The 15,956-nt window shown below is 48.1% G+C and overlaps 1 protein-coding gene across 1 annotated transcript; it reads left to right on the top strand.

Moving 5' to 3' along the window:
• Nucleotides 1–293: 293 nt before the first annotated feature.
• Nucleotides 294–15,672, top strand: LOC128303194 (neurogenic protein big brain). Its single transcript, XM_053040061.1, has 6 exons — nt 294–463; nt 956–1,122; nt 2,678–2,804; nt 11,783–11,990; nt 13,563–14,344; nt 14,471–15,672. The coding sequence occupies exons 1-6, from the start codon at nt 297–299 to the stop codon at nt 14,874–14,876; spliced, it is 1,857 nt and encodes a 618-aa protein (XP_052896021.1). The 5' UTR covers nt 294–296; the 3' UTR covers nt 14,877–15,672.
• The last annotated feature ends 284 nt before the right edge of the window (nt 15,673–15,956 follow it).

Here is a 15,956-nt window from a genome sequence, read left to right as displayed (position 1 = left end):
AAACTGTGCCCAAGTAACAAGTGGTTCCACAAAACGATTGCTCCCTCACCATGCGGACAGTTTCGATGGGCAGTGCGAATTAGCGTGGCAAGTGTTACACAGTTGCGGCCAATTTGTGCGAACTACAAACATTCCCGTGCTGTACACCCTTTTCCACGCCACACTAATTGACCCCAACGAGAGGACGGGGTACGATTGCGCGCGCCACAGGGGTGGGATTGATTTGATTGAGTGATTTTGCTGTCTGTGTTTGTGTGTGTGTTTAAGTGTGAACCGTGTGCACGGTACGAACCACCATGGCGGACGAAAGCCTGCACGTACCGGACACTAGCATCGATTTCCATATCGTACAGCTGTTCGAGCGGCTCGAGGCGATGCGCAAGGAACCGGGCCAGAAGCTGTCCCGCTCGTTGCAAGGCCGCATCAACATGCATACCGAGCTGCGCAGTCTGGAGCTGTGGAGGTAAATAATTGGAAAACGTTACTAAGCAACAGGACCCAAAAAACCCTCCCAAACGGATGTAACCCATAGGCAGACAAACACCTTATCTAGCGTGATGCGTATGGAAGCATAAAATTATGCGATAAGCAATCGTTACGGCCATACGAACGGCCGTTAGAACTGCTCGTTTAGCCAAAGCGTCAACACACACTTAAGCCAATAAAACTCAATGTACAAACCGTTCTCCGTTATTTTCGATCTGAAACGGATAGCAAAAGGGCCGGAAGAATCTCTTCTTCTGCGCGAGACTTGCAAATAGGTGCATCAAATATGCATACGGACAGGATAGTGAAGTTTTATGCTCATTTTCCTTTTTTTTCCGATTAAAATACCATCCCTTCCCTTATTGATTTTCCTCAAGATTGAATTTTAAATTTTCATCTCCATTCCAATATTGAACACCGTTTAATGGACCATCCGGATTTTCCATTGTTGTTCCACACCTTCCCACAGGTCTATTACGTGTGAAAGTTTAGCGTCGTTCTTCTACGTCTTTATCGTGTGCGGTGCTGCAGCGGGTGCGGGCGTTGGGGCGAGTGTGTCCTCGGTTCTGCTGGCCACCGCCCTTTCCTCCGGCTTTTCCATGATTGCCTTGACGCAGTGTTTTTTACACATTTCGGGTAAGTTTTCTTTATTTGTTGCAGTTCTCCTGCTAATCTACATAAAACTTTCTCCATTTGCAACCCGAGTGATGTGACCGGGTCGTTGATGTGGTCCAGAAGACCCATCCGTTCCATCACAACAACACCAACGGGGTGTTTTTTTTTTTTTCAACACAATTAAGAACAACATTCCTTCCAGTGGTGATCGATGCCGGATCGAGGAGGGAGCAGCAAAAAAAAAAAAAAGGCTGGAGAAAGTAGCCAACTAATTGCGCACAGTTCGATGCACAGTGCAACGCAAGAATTGTACGAAAAAACAACAGAAAAACGCAATTAAATGACCCGACGCTGCGTTTTGGGTCGTGTGCCATGTTCAGTTCGGGGACTGGGAGCTGGGTCTCCATCGGATATGGGTACCGAGCTGCGTAATCATCATTAAAGCCATTGGACATAAACATGAGACAGCTCCCAGCAAACCACGGACAACACGGTGTAATCGAGTCTCCCCCCGTACAAAAGACTATAATTTCACCTTTCGCCTCCCTTCACATATGTTTAAAGGTGCCCGCCCCAAGAAAGCCTCAGTAAGAATTTGGTTGCTTTCTGCTTAAATTCCACACTTTTTCGCGGTGTAATTTGCCGATAACGTAGCCCAACGTCGGAGGCTGAACGCACGCGAGGAAAACGCGAAACGTGCGACAAACATTCCGAAAGCATTCTCCCAGCCACAAAAAACAAGAACTAGCTGATACCAGCAACGGGGGCATCCTTTTTCCATCGTCCCGACATGAGGATGTAATTTCTTCTCGCAGTGTGGGGCCATAAAGAACGGCCAGAACGCCGAGAGCGTAAAGCGAAATGTGCACCCATCAGCACAAAAGCACCATCACCGTTCACATTAAACTGCAGCACGCATCGCCTGTATGGACGGCGAGAAGAACCGACACCGAACCAAAGAAGATGAAAAAAAGGAAAACACGAAGCGAAAACAATACCAAGGAGATGCTCGAACAAAAAAACACACACGCATCTGCCAGGGTTTGACGGAGTACAGCAACACCAAGAAAGAAAAAAAAACGGCAACGGAGCGAAAGAACCGTCAAGATCGGCCAGTAAAATCACCCGAAAAACGATGAAAACGACGGTACGAAGTTAGAACCTGTGTGTGTTGCCAAATTTTACTTTCTTCGCTTAGGCCACTGCGAAGGGATCGTACGCTCATCGAATCCCTTTGGGCACAATAAGGCTTCCTACCTTCGGGGTTCATCCATGCTGCGCTGACGCTGCTGATAAATCTTCAATTTCGCCTTTGCGGAGTCTCGTGTTTTGTCTCCTAGGAGTTATGGGCACGGGGGTAGAGCAAGAAATAGAATAAACCACCAGAAGGCGAATTCTTGACAGTATTCTCCACCATGGGTCGATGGGTAGATCGAGTTTAAAACTGTTGTTTCGATGCCTTTCAAAAGTGCGCGCCAGAATACTTTGCCGTTTTGATATGGGGCGAAGATTGATGATGGATTTAATTGCATATGCTTATGTTGTTGTTTGCATCTTCGTTTGTTCCTTTCTTCAGGTGCCCACATTAACCCGGCCGTCTCGATCGGGATGCTTGTCTCGCGCCAAATTTCACCCCTTCGTGCATTGCTGTATATCGTGGCCCAAAGCGGTGGATCGATTGCTGGAGCAGCCCTGCTGTACGGGTAAGTACACTCCTATAGCTCTTAATAACCTTGATGCATGTGCCGCTTGACGAATCTCCATCTCCTTATTCGCCTAAGTCTTCAATTTATTGGGGCCCTCCGAGCCGAACAAAAAAAACTCACTTAAAGCTGTTTCTCAATTTTAAGGGTCAACATAACCTCGGTCAAAATCCGCTCGAAATTTGTTGGCCCCGCCAGCCGGTGTTGTTGCTCGTTTACTTCCAACCGGTGGTGGGTCCTTCGGCCAATGATAATTTATGGACCCCGTAATCACCGGCAGGTGATACATTCTTCGCTCCACTCTTTGCGCTTTTGTTTTATCTTGCACGAGCTGGTTTGTTGTTTGTTCGCCAATTTCTCTGGGCGTTTTATTTTACGTTTCACGTTTTCGGCATGTGCAGTGCTTCGGGTGCTTCGGCCTGAAAATATGCCATTCGCGTCACAATCCGGTGGCGGATGAAGGCGGCATCGAAAAATGCAGTTTTTTCGTAAGTGCACCTTTAAAAATTGTAGCCCCAAAAGGTGGGGAACGCATGCAGGCTCCAAGCCGTTTGACCACACAAACCAGTGTCGTTGCACTCTTGATGGGGCTTGCTACATTTAAGTGTAATTAGGACGATCGTGTCGGGGAAAACTGTAAGAGTCGAGAGTAACAAACCTCAATGTGAACGAACTCTGGTTGGTGTCGTCGTAAATTTTACTTCTGGCTTAAAACGATATAAAAAACCCCTTTTATTTATATGAAGATACATGCGCCCGATTTGTGCGCATGTTTTCCGACCATAATTGGTCTTTTTACTGTGTGATTCATCTTAAAACCGAGCATAATCCTCCAAATTGTCACCCTAGACCCGAGGTGCTAACGATCGATCTATCTTCATTAATCTGTCAGCTGGTATGTTGAGGTTATGCAAACGGGACACAGCCACGCATAGACACAGTCATGGCCATTCATTTTAACCGTTAACGATGGCCATTACCAAATCAAAACAAAATCCTTATTTATTGGGTCACAGGGAATGTACGGTGATCTTGTTTTTCTTTTAAATAGAAGTCTATGCTGCAGATTCGACGCGATCCGTTCCTGATCGGGCGACCTGCTGGCACCAAAATCACCAAGCATGTTTATAAACATGCTCCAGTTATAGTTTAGTGGCAGCAATTTGCTCGCGGCCTGTCAACAACTTGCGTGAGACCTGGTGACACCCTGCAGGAAACCCGCTCAGGGGACATTCATTATGTGCCGGAATAATGGAACCATGCGGGTCGATAAATTACACCAAGTGCATCCTTGCCACCATCTTTCAAAATTAGACACGCTCTGGAGAAAGCATTAACGGTGTGTGCAACGGTGCACTCTTCAAGGTATTTTTGGCGGGATTCGAGCCCATCGAAAGCAACCAGTGGTTGGGTGTCGCTGCTGCTCGGTGCACATTGTAGGAGGCGGCCATTTTGAAGAAAAAGACACAGAAAAGCAAAGAACAAGCTAAATAGACGCACAAATCCTGCTCAGGGATGCTGCTACATTCGCTGCATGGGAATGCAGCCGACCTTATTCTCTATCTCCGATGTATAAACACCAGCTCCGATGCAGCTGTTGCCGGCGAACTTTGCCCGTGCAGCAATCACAGAAACGCATCGCCCAACGCTTGGTGCGAATGGGGCGTAAAGAAGACCTGGTAGGAGAAAAAAGGCCCTTGCGTAGTGAAAAAGGACCTTTCCCATTCCTTATGACGAAGACTACGGACGGCGCAGGTCAAAATCTGGCTCGTTTCCTTCCAGGACCCAGGCCAACGATTCCCATTTTTTGTTGCCTGTGTGTTGGAAGGAAAAAAACAATCTCTTGCGAAGGATGGTTTCGTGTTTTGGGTACGGTCGCCTTCTGCTCGCTTTTTGGACGGAGCTGCGCACGGCGCATAGTTTCTGTGGCAGCAATCTGTTGAATGTGCCGGTCCGCCATTCGGCTGGCTAGATGAGTGATGCGATTCGAAATCTGACGCCATCTGCACATCGCATTGAGCTCGATATCCGAAATCCCAATTTTCGTTCGTTCGCTTCTTGGAAGTAGCATGGAGTTCCCAAGGAACAAACAATGTTTGGACCATGAATCGTTTGCTGGTAAAATCAGTTGTTCGTCCAAGGATTTGTGTTATGGTTTAATTCTGCGCTGTTCAATAATGCTCCAATCTTCTTCCAACGTTGGCCGAACAGGAACGCTTCCCAAACCGGGTGCCAGGTGTTTCGCGCTGCCCACCATCAGTCGGGCAATGAATCCTTGCCCCAACCGGCCGGACAATCAACTCGATTCTTCGCCTTTCCCTCAGCTCACGGACAGCTGTCCGCAGCGATCGGAGTTCGATTTTTATCAAGATCACGTCATATCGATTACCCGCGCTGAGCTGCTTCGCCCGGTTGCAGTCACGATTAAGGCCATACGCACACGGTACGAAAATGCAGTCGCGCATGCTTCCATCGCTCTGCGTCGAATTAAAGCACCTCAATTGCGTTAGGGGGTCGTTGCAGCTGAAAAGTCAACGGAAGAGCACACATACACCATTCATCATGAATTGAGGAGCGTGCTCGTAGCTTACCGGACAGGGACCGCCACCACGACCCGGTCATTATAATATTCCGTCACGTGTATCAAAAAACACAAAGTCCACAGAAAACCTTCCAAAAAGCGCTTTTAGGGGCCACAGAATTAAAGTATTCTGCTTCCTCCCGTTCCCGCTTCTTAGGAATAATTTGACCAGCCAACCGTACGGAACACTGCCGTTTGCTTGTGTCTTGAAGACACACACGCGACGTGACAGCTGCAACATGTTTTGGGGTAGCATTCGTTGAAGGTTTTTTTTTGTTCAATGTTGTGTCCCTCGAATAATCTGTCCCGTGTCCTCTTCTCTGATTTCTTGGCCTGGGTTAGGTTGCTCTTTTTTGCCGTTGCTGTGCAGGCCAGAGCAAAACCCCCGAAACTACCATCTACCAAACTGCGTATTGTGCGCTTTGTTTGACCGGTTTGGTAAATCTATCCCCAGCAAGCGGTGGCGTAGATAGCGCAACAAAACATCAAGAATTGAATTCTTCTACAGAATGCGGTTTCATTATGAAGTCTTTCATGCTTAAAACATGATGTACGAGGAAGGAAGCATATGATTTCCATATGCTCTCATATTCGCTGATAGTGTTTCGAACTAACGACGGCGAACATGAGCGTCAATTATGAGAAGATGCTTTATAACTGGAACGATATCCCCAGGAACAGCATTCAATCTGTCATCAGACGCGCTTTGTGACCTCTGCCGACGAACCCAGCGCAAGGTTCAACCAATCCAACAACGTCCTCCTATCGTCACATCATTGATCGTCCCCCATTTCCAGCAAGACGACAGCGAAGATGACACACTGGAGACATTCCAACAAGTCGACGGTATTCCCACTTGATGTGTCCCAGTTTCCTTCCACCAACCAAGAGGGTGGCAACGTGGCATAATAATTGGTTTCGATGTAAATTAAACACTCTCCATTTCAAACGCAACGCAATGGAAACTGTGCCCACAGCGATGGGGAAACGGTTTTGTCCAACCGAACTGTACCACTGCGGCCCAATGTTTTATCTTCATGGGAACTGCATCCGTGCGGCAGACGGGGCGTTTTCGAGTGTCACTCATCGCGTCAGTGACTTTTTCGGGCCACAGAATGGAAAGAGTTGCAGGGTGAATAGTGTGTCCCCGTGCGCCTATGTTGCAGTCATTAGCAAACCAGGGACGAATCCTGGGAAAACCCCCCGACCGTCTGCCATTGTCGGGCGTTCCACCCTCACGCTGTCTTTAACTGGCATGTGAACATGTGTCTTAAATTTGTTGCTCTGAAAGGAGCGGTAGAGGGCTACATACATTTTACAGCACCCATCACCATAGGCCATAGGCAGACAAGTGGGTTCCCGCCGGCAACTTCCAGCATGCGAGTGACAGAAGAAGAAATGTGGTTTATAGACTGTTGGCTGTTGGCTGAGGATGAAATAGAATGAGAAACCACGGGTGCGCGCTTTGGTGGTGATCTTTGCACTAACCCCGAGGTCTTTAACTGGCAGCTAGTTCAACTCACTACTTCAAAATCCCGACCAGACTCCAGAAACTTTCTGTGGAAAATGTTCCAAAACTGAGCGGGTGTCTTTGTTCTTTCTTGCTTCCCCGGTTGGCAGTTTTAGCAGACTAATTGATCGGATTGGGCACTTTAAAAAGGGCAAATCTTCCCATAAAACATAATGCATAATTAATGGCGGCCGTAAGGAAAACGGTTGTTGGAATAACCGAATCAAATATGGTTCCTTACTTTATATCTTTCCTATCTGGGACGCAATTTCCCGTGTGCTCAAGGATGCAAGCAGGAATAGCAAACCATCTACCTGTTTTCATTGTGTGCGCTTGCCATACACTTGGCAGCGGAATGAAAAACTCCACGGCCTGGGGTTTTCGACCTCATGGGAAAATCATGCGAGTGCCTCATCCTCGGTGTTACTGTGCAGGATTCCACTGCTGGAAGCTTTAAGCGTATGTACCATATTTTGTTTTCCTCACGGCCTCCTTCGTTCTGTTGATTTTTAAATACAAACGCAAACGTGAATGCCCAAACAGGAAACGGGCATGTGAATTCAAAGGGGACGCTATCCTTCGCAAAACCAGGTGCAGCACCGGTGCGTTGTACAGCGGCAGCATTTTGCTTTAACGGCTCAAATGGCTTCGAAAAGGAAACTCCTACGACGAGTTGGTCTGAGTATTTGCTCCAACATTACTGTGGCCCGGCGTTGGTAAGGCTACGTCGGGAACAGTCTGGTGCTGATGCTTTTTTTTTGCTGGCCTTTTCTTCAACAATGGCACCAGCGGCGGGCAATGGGACACTCGAGCACAGGACGCTTTTTGGTGACCTGTCCCACGCAAGTAAAGAAGGCAGCGTAGGCCTTTCCTCCTGACTGAACCAGTCTCGATGCTGAGAGAAAGCGGTTGGTGGTGGCATTGCTCGTGCTGTTCAGTTCAACTTTACAATGGACGGTGCTATTTACCTGGCCGGCTCTGCTACTCGTTGCTGCAAGTTCAGCAAGGCAACGTTGTGCACATAAAAATGGATTCTATTTTTAAAAGATCAACCCTGCGGCACAGAACAAGCTAACTGACGATTCGAAAATATTGTCCACATGCAAACCTTCCCGCTTCACTTTCTCACGCCGATTGCTCGGTGATTCGGGCAAATCGTACAAATGATTACTGGCTTGATAGAAACATATTTCACGGTCGCGGCACTTAATTTGCATACGACCTTAATCTGTTGACAATTTTGCAGTTGCCGAGCGCGAAATTTTCTGCAAACCCCAGGCCCCGCAGTAAGGGAACACTCGATCGCTCGAACTGTGAAATTTTATTGCTAATTTATGCATTACCCCTGCTCATCATCAATGTAGCCAGTGGATCGAAGTGAATGGTTGGCCAATTTTAAAAGCTGCCGCTGCCTTTTGCAGCTTTTGTCCAACGATGAGAAAAAGGGGGAATTGACACGAGTGTTAAGTTTGGTTGCGGTTCCGTTTGCAGCAATTAAGTTATTTTCGGGTGTGGAACAAATTTTCGAACCGCACGCAGCAGACGGGAAGTGAACAATTTGATGGGACTGATGCGCCACCGGAATACGATTGGAAGTTCTCGCTTCTCGCTACGGCAAGCGGGGTTGAATGATTTATTCCGTCGTGACTGTCTGTTTGGTGGTTCGGTTCTTGCCGGTTTGGTGACATGCTGTTGACGTGATCGGCGTTCCTTTCTTCCCGGCGCCGGAAGATCTGCTGCGAGCCGGTTGAACGTGATTCGAAACGCAAACGATGTCGACATAGTTTTCTGGTTGCACCAAGAACAACAGAAATATCGACATTTGGCTGCAATGATCACGGGTCGAACGGGGCAAGTGAAAGCATCGCCCTCGCTGCTCGGTGTTTAATCGACCGGCGTATTATTTGTGTCACAAACTACAGAAAAAATCGCTTCCAATTCCGAATGCTTACGTCGTGCCGTTGCGGCAACAAAAGAGTGCCAGATTAACACCCATGCCGCACTTAACCTTCGCGCGCAATGAGCTGCATTCACAAAACCTGCTCGAAACGCATCGAAATATATTCCCGATCATAACGATGGCCATAAATCTCTCGCGAAACAAGTGGCCTCGGAGGATGATTATTTTTTATGGCCCACCACCGTACTCGTCCTTTTTGCTGATTAACGTAAGCCAAACAATAGACTACACTGCACTCTGTCGCCCGCCCAAATGGTTTGCTTCCTTTTTTGGGTGTTCGACGAGGGTTTCCGACCGATTTTCCTCGTGGAAATGATACACTTTTCCACCCAAAAGAAGGAAAAAGTCCGGGCCCAAAAATCCGGGGTGTCCTCCCTGTAGGGTTTATCCTTTTAGCCGAACATGTGAGACCCGTGTTGGTGGTGCCATATGCAAATAAATAATAACCACAATCACCGTGGGCGCAACCCGCGTATTCCATCCGATCCGTTTGTTATTGTTGCTTCTTCTGTGGCCCTTCGGACGAGCGGACGGAATCGGAAGGGACGGTCGAGTGGCTTAGTCACACGATTGGGTTAGAATGAGGAAGTGATTGCCGGGTAATAACATCTGCATATGCCAACAATTATGCACTTCCGAGGCAAGTGCGGAAGGATTGTCCAGGACGGAAGGCTGCTCCGGGAGGGACTCCTGGACAGATGTGAAGAAGCCGAGGTAGTTGCGGTTTGAACGGAAGAAACACTGCTGGAAGAATGCTGGTGTGAGGTGGAAGTTCTCCGAAGCGGAAGCAAGCTAACGAATCAATTATCCTTCGAGCACTTCAAGTCATCGACAGACGCCTGAAGAGCATGATGGATCCGATGCCATTCCGGACATTGTCGTTTTTGTGCAGCGAAATGGTTTTGTCGTAACAAAACGTTCCAATTTCGATCGCTTTCGGTGCAATTACTGGAGAGTGACCCTGACAGAGAGAGAGACCGCGCCTTTATTGATTGTGATCGTAAAAGTTTCAGCGGTTTTAAAATTGATTGCTCATCGGGAAGCTGCAAAATTAAACCGATTGGCCAATTTTTGTCCTGCACTTCCGGCCGATGAGTCGAGTGGGAAACGGAACAGTGTGCTTGTGGTAATAACGACGCACTTGTCCCTCGTGGCGGTTGTGGACGATCGCCATAAAAAAGTGTAACAAACTGCTTTGACCTGCAAACCCACTGCGGTGCCGCTTTTTATGTCTGTGGTGAGCTGAAAAAGGGGGAAAATGGCAACATTCACACTTCCGAACACACGCCGCGATTTTTCCATCGCGCCCCTAGCGCCGTTTCCGAACCTCCGAACAGCAACAGAGGTCACAGAAAAACAAACAACTGTTCGTACTATTCCCTCGTCCTGGCCAATTTTATCCCTCGACGCACTCAGCGGCAACAACCCTCCGGTTGTATGAGGTTAACTCGCACCCCTCGGATGCTGTGGCAGGGGAAGGAATCAGGACAACTGAGGAAGAACGGAACTGTTGATCCTCCGATCGCAGATTACGACACTGGCGGTTGTGGTGTGAGCCGGAACAGTTTAAACTCCCTCCGTCTGGACATGTATCAATTACAACGATGAACTTTAAAATCCACTCCTCTTATCTCAGTTCCGGAGGGTTGCAAGCACAATCTCGAGTGCAAAAAAAACCCTCTGCCTTCTGGACTAAAATCAAAACCGGAACTCGTTTTTTTCTATCCGTGTGCTACCAAAACTACCCTCGGCGCAAACTAAAAACTGTTTAAAATATCACACAATCGTTGTGGCCAGAGGGGAAAACACACACTTGCCAAAAAAAAAAAACAGCAACTCAACGTTCCATCCTGAAAGGTCCCGCGAGTCTTTCCTGGTGTGCAGTTGTGCGTGATATTGTAATTGAATTAAATTTCACTTGTTGTTCATCCCATCGGAACTGGATTCGCCCCGCTTCCATCGCGCAAGTGAAACGATAATAAATTACAGTTTTTTGTTCTCTTTTTGAGTTTCAAAGAAAAAAGCGACACTTCCAAACTGCAGGATCAATTAGAGGGATTTTGGAAACATGTGCATGTGGGTCGCTCGGTTGTTCGGTCAAGTGTGCAGGATGGGCACAGCTCAGTTCAGCTTTGTCCTTTCTGGCCCTCGGGCAAGCCCCGGACTCCCTGCCCGGACTTTTAAATTGTGATGTTCAAAATGCAACGTTCTCACGGAAGTTTGTAGCCTTTTCCCTTTCCGTAGCACAACCCCAGCGAGTTAGGTTTATTGATGTTTTACCAACTGGCAAAACATATTACCACAAAACAATTATCTGCAATTTTCATCCAGTGCGACGAACTCACAGTTGGAAAATGGCACTTGAAAGATGGATTGTATCTCCAAAAACAGTCCTATGCCTCCTGCCGTTGGTACCTGCTGGACCACCCTCTAGGAAGGGTTTGCTAAATATATGATTCTTTTCTTGCTGTTTTTAAAATTATTTTTAAGAACAAGGTTAGATGTGTGTCTTCCTCGTAAACACTTTACACTTATTATCTTTCGGACATCTTGCTCGCCTTTCTCAAGCAATCATTTATACGCGCAAGAGCTGGTTTTGCTTTAATTGTTGGGAAATTGCCGTAAAAATCCCAAATCTCCCCCTGCTGGTGAACAAGTTCTCCGCTACCTGCTACCACACTCTGTGTTGAGTTAAATAAACGGACAGCTTCCTCGACGTAGAAAGGATTTTCCAGGACCGTTTGACCAATTTTTGGTCCATTATCCAAATTACCTGACATCCCGGATCGGGGCCCTGTAAAATTGGGCACTACCTTCGGGTCAAAATTATCCCGGCATGGCAGTGAAAAGCCGATACCGTGTTGTCAAGTTTTCACGTCCCGCTTCATGTTTCTAACAAGTTGTTTCTTCTCTCGTACACCCCACAGTGTCACCGTACCCGGTTATCAGGGTAATCTTCAGGCGGCCGTTTCCCACAGCTCATCCCTAGCCGCCTGGGAGCGGTTTGGCGTCGAGTTTATCCTGACGTTTATCGTCGTGCTGGCGTACCTCATCTCGACCAGCTCTTTCAAGAAGTACTTCGGCTCGTCCGCGATCGCCATCGGCGCGGCGTACAGTGCGTGCAGCTTCGTATCGGTAAGATCAAACGCATTTGAAGCTTATTTCCCTCCCCCCCGTACAGGGTAACATCACTTCATCAATTTAGCGACGAATTCCGCTCCGAATATCTTCTTTCGACGTCAAGGACGCTAAGGACAATGTTGCAAACTTCTTGCCATTGGGCATACTGAGCAGTTTTGCTTCTCGTTTTTTTGTTTACGACCGAGATCGTAAATGCAGCTCGTCGCGGTTCGCTCGCTGAGCTGATCCTGCGAGGATAAACCGATAAGCGCCCATTAAAAAGTGAACCTCAAATGGACGAAAAGGAGAAAAAAAACCTTTCCGGAATGGACCCCGTCGAACGATGTTATCGAGAAACAAAAATCCACTATTTAATGAAGATATCATCGTCGCCCGGAATGGGTCAACTCACCAAAGATATGCTTCATTGCTCTGATAACGGTCGAATTTTACACTCCCGCACCGTAACCCAGGTTTCGTAACGATCGGTTCAACATCGCCATGGCTACAAGCATGACAAACACAAACATAACCCGAATGATTGCTTTCAAAGAGTCGTTGAGTCCCTCTGTTGCCGGTTCCGTCGTGCGCACGCACAACCCTGATGGGACCAGCATTAAAGGCGATAAGCGATCAATGTATGTTCTGCCAGCATTAAAATTATGTTGTATGTCGCCCACCCCATACGAACATTGCTGTGCAATGTGTTTTTTAAAGACCGTTTTTTTTGTTGTGTAGCTCGATCTTTCCTTTTGCCTTTACCTTTTTTTTCTCTTCACCGGTGCATCGTTAAAACGATTTCCGTTTTGAAGTTTGATTAAGGTGGAATGAACACGAAGAGCGGCACGATGCGGCATTAGACAAAAAAACCATTTCATTCGCCATCAGGTCCCTCGCTGGACGGATCTTCCTTTCCATTGTGAAAGTATGAAATTTGAATCTGGATAAAACACCTGCCTTGGGCTAAGCAACCTTCGGCTACGGTGCGTTCTTTTCGCTGGATTTTCGCTTTTCTCCATTCCGTTCCGTGTGCACCGTTTCGTAATTCCATTCGTCCATTAGGTGTATGTTGCTGTGAGCGGTTTCCATCCGACTGCTCCTGGGCGATACGCAACGTCTCACAAAGCCTCACTGAACCTGGAGAGGTGTCAGTTTGTACATTAAAAAACCAAAAGAATAACGTTTAGGCAGGTAGACAAAACGCACGGTTTCACAATCATCACCGGATCTTCGTTCGAATGAAGCGTCCAGGTCCTAGGAGAGGCATGATTCCAGCGCGGCACTTCCTTGAGATACTGGATCCGCCTGACGCAGAAGGAAGGATATCCTTCTCAAACGGTACACAATTGTCCTGAATAGGTCGCTGTATGCTAGCGTTTGTTTGTTCCTTTGCCAGGTAGGCCGAAGGATTCCTTTGTTCGATCAAACACAAGATCCTGTCGGAGAATTGCGTTGTGCGTACGAAACCGTGTGACCGATGAGCAGTACCAGTAGAAGATCTTCAATCGTATTCTGTAAGATGTTTGCAGGACAAAGGTCGTCTAATGGGTTTTCTTTCGTTTCTCTTTCGACTCTTCACGTTTGCAGATGCCCTATTTAAATCCGGCTCGATCGCTCGGCCCTTCGTTTGTGCTCAACAAATGGGACAATCACTGGGTGTACTGGGTAGGGCCGCTGGTTGGCGGTGCCGTGTCCGGTGTGCTGCACGAGTTCATCTTCAGCGCCAAGCGTTCGGCGAAGCGCGCGAAGGACGATGTCGACTCGAGCCTCAACTCCGAGGACGACATCAACTACGACATGGACCTGGAGAAACCGCAGCAACAGCCACCGCATCAGGGCAAGTACCACCAGTACCGGCCACCGAGCGGCACCCTCACCGGAAGTCAGCAGCGTTACTGCCAAAGTATCTACACGGCCGAGCCGACCTCGAAGGTGGAGCGGGTGGAACCGATCTACGGTGGCACCAAGTCGATGTACTGCAAGTCACCACCGTTGACGCGTGCCAACCTGAATCGTTCACAGTCGGTGTACGCCAAAAGTAATACCGCACTGAACCGCGAGCTGCCCGTGCGTTCCGGACCGCTCGTACCGGCCCAGAGCCTTTACCCTTTGCGCGTGTCTGCCGCACCGCAGACGCACCTCCAGAACCAGAACGTGCAGAACCAGCTGCAGCAGCGGTCGGACAGTATATACGGCATCCGCAGCTCGATGCGACAACCGGCGCCCACCGACGGGCGGATGGGGGCCTCCCAAATGCCACCGCAGATGGCACCGCTGGGTGATGGTCAGGGCTTCCAGCCGATCTACGGATCGCGCAACAATCCCAACTGCTCCACCGATGCGCTCAAGTTCGATCGCGACCCGAACAGGTAAGCTTAATGGCCGCCCGGTACGAGAGAGTTGTCCGAACTTTCTGCTAATCGCCCACTAATTTCCCACTGTGTAACTGACAGTTCTCTCCTTTGAACTTCGTTTTCCTGAATTCTCCAACGCAGCCGCGATGATACGCTGAACTCCAAGTTCTCCCGCGGCACCGGAGCGAACCGGCCCGAATCGATGTACGGTGGTGCTGGGCAACGGCGCATCCATTCGGCACAGTCGGACGATAGTTCGTACGGTTCGTACCATGGTCCCGGACCGGCACTGACGCCACCAACCCGGAATGCCAGCAACGGCAGCAGCACCTACAACCCGGTCGTAGGTACTGTGCTGCCAAACTACGAACGGAAGACATCCTCATCGTCTGCGTCGAACCAACAGCAGCAGCAGCAACAACAATCTCAGCAGTCACGTGGTGCGGGTCAGAATGGGTCCAGTATACAGAACACGAGTCTACCACCGCCACCACCACCACTACACCACACGATGCCATATTCCATGCATCCCGTGAGACAGAATTAGACGTAGAAGAGACATAGAACTCCAATTCTCCCAGAAATACCCCGAAACTCACCCTAAGCTAGTTGCTTCAAATGACAACAATCTTCATCAGATTTGAGGCTAGAATGTAAGTGCTGTGAATGAAGCAAAAAAATGCATGCGTGTGTGTGTGATTGTGCGTGTACGAGTGCTATTTGTATTTGTGTTCCCCCGTCGTGTGTGTGCCCGTTTGGTGCACACCGTTTAATGTAAGGTAACAGCCTGGTACGCACAGCAACCCACCGTTGTTGGTCCAGATTGGCGACAAGCTTTTCTTCGGAAACCCCAGTGAGCTAATGTGTAGTAGCTGCGATTGTCCGGCATCTGACAACCGATGGTTGGCTATTGATCATGTTTAATTGATCCGACACCATCCCGGTTTTGGGTGACCGCAATCCATCTTTTTCTAATATTTAAACGATCATACAAACCCACGTCCCACTCTCAACTTGGCTTTCCCATTTATCGATGGACCTGCAAAGGTCAGGCGCGACATTCGATAGCCTAAGCTGGTTTCCACTTGCTATTAAGAGACTGAATTTATCCTAACCTGTTCGTTCGACTGCGCTCTAGCGGAGTACACCTCATATGCCATATAATATCATGTATCATCTTAATCTAAAGTCTGCGCGAAGAGAACAGAGAAGAGTGTTTGACAGGTTTCACCACGCATGCTTCATACTATTCCAAAGCTCAGACTGATCAAATTGTGGGCAGTTCGTTTTCACGGGAGCGTACGCACTCCAGTTCCGTAGTACAAATGTATATAGATAGACGGTTTCGATTTTGTTTTCCATTTTTTTATGTTTTTGTGGTATTTTATTTTAGTTTTTTTTGGTGCATAGATGCTAAGTTCTAGGGCCACCTGTTAGGTACATCCAAACCGTTGGCATTGACACGAGAGTACGGAACGGAATAAAGGGAAAGGAAACCCAATGCCATGATGTTACTGAAATATATCGACCATTTGTCAAACTTATCAGCCAATACAATGCATTGTAAGGAAAAGTTGAAATGTTCATAGATTTATCTAAAAGAAAGTATTATAACGCATAATGCGGG

The sequence above is a fragment of the Anopheles moucheti genome, chromosome 3, assembly GCF_943734755.1.
Source record: "Anopheles moucheti chromosome 3, idAnoMoucSN_F20_07, whole genome shotgun sequence".
Lineage (NCBI taxonomy): Eukaryota > Metazoa > Arthropoda > Insecta > Diptera > Culicidae > Anopheles > Anopheles moucheti.
The sequence above is the reverse complement of the archived record's forward strand: the minus strand, read 5'-3'. Positions and strand labels throughout refer to the sequence as shown.

What these genes read in the sequence shown, in the direction of transcription:
- LOC128303194 (XM_053040061.1), top strand. Translation starts at nt 297, where the DNA reads ATGGCGGACGAAAGCCTGCACGTACCGGACACTAGCATCGATTTCCAT. An exon ending in GTGTTTTTTACACATTTCGG is followed by an intron (nt 1,123 to 2,677) that starts GTAAGTTTTCTT and finishes TCCTTTCTTCAG; the next exon opens with GTGCCCACATTAACCCGGCC. An exon ending in TTCGATCGCGACCCGAACAG is followed by an intron (nt 14,345 to 14,470) that starts GTAAGCTTAATG and finishes TCTCCAACGCAG; the next exon opens with CCGCGATGATACGCTGAACT.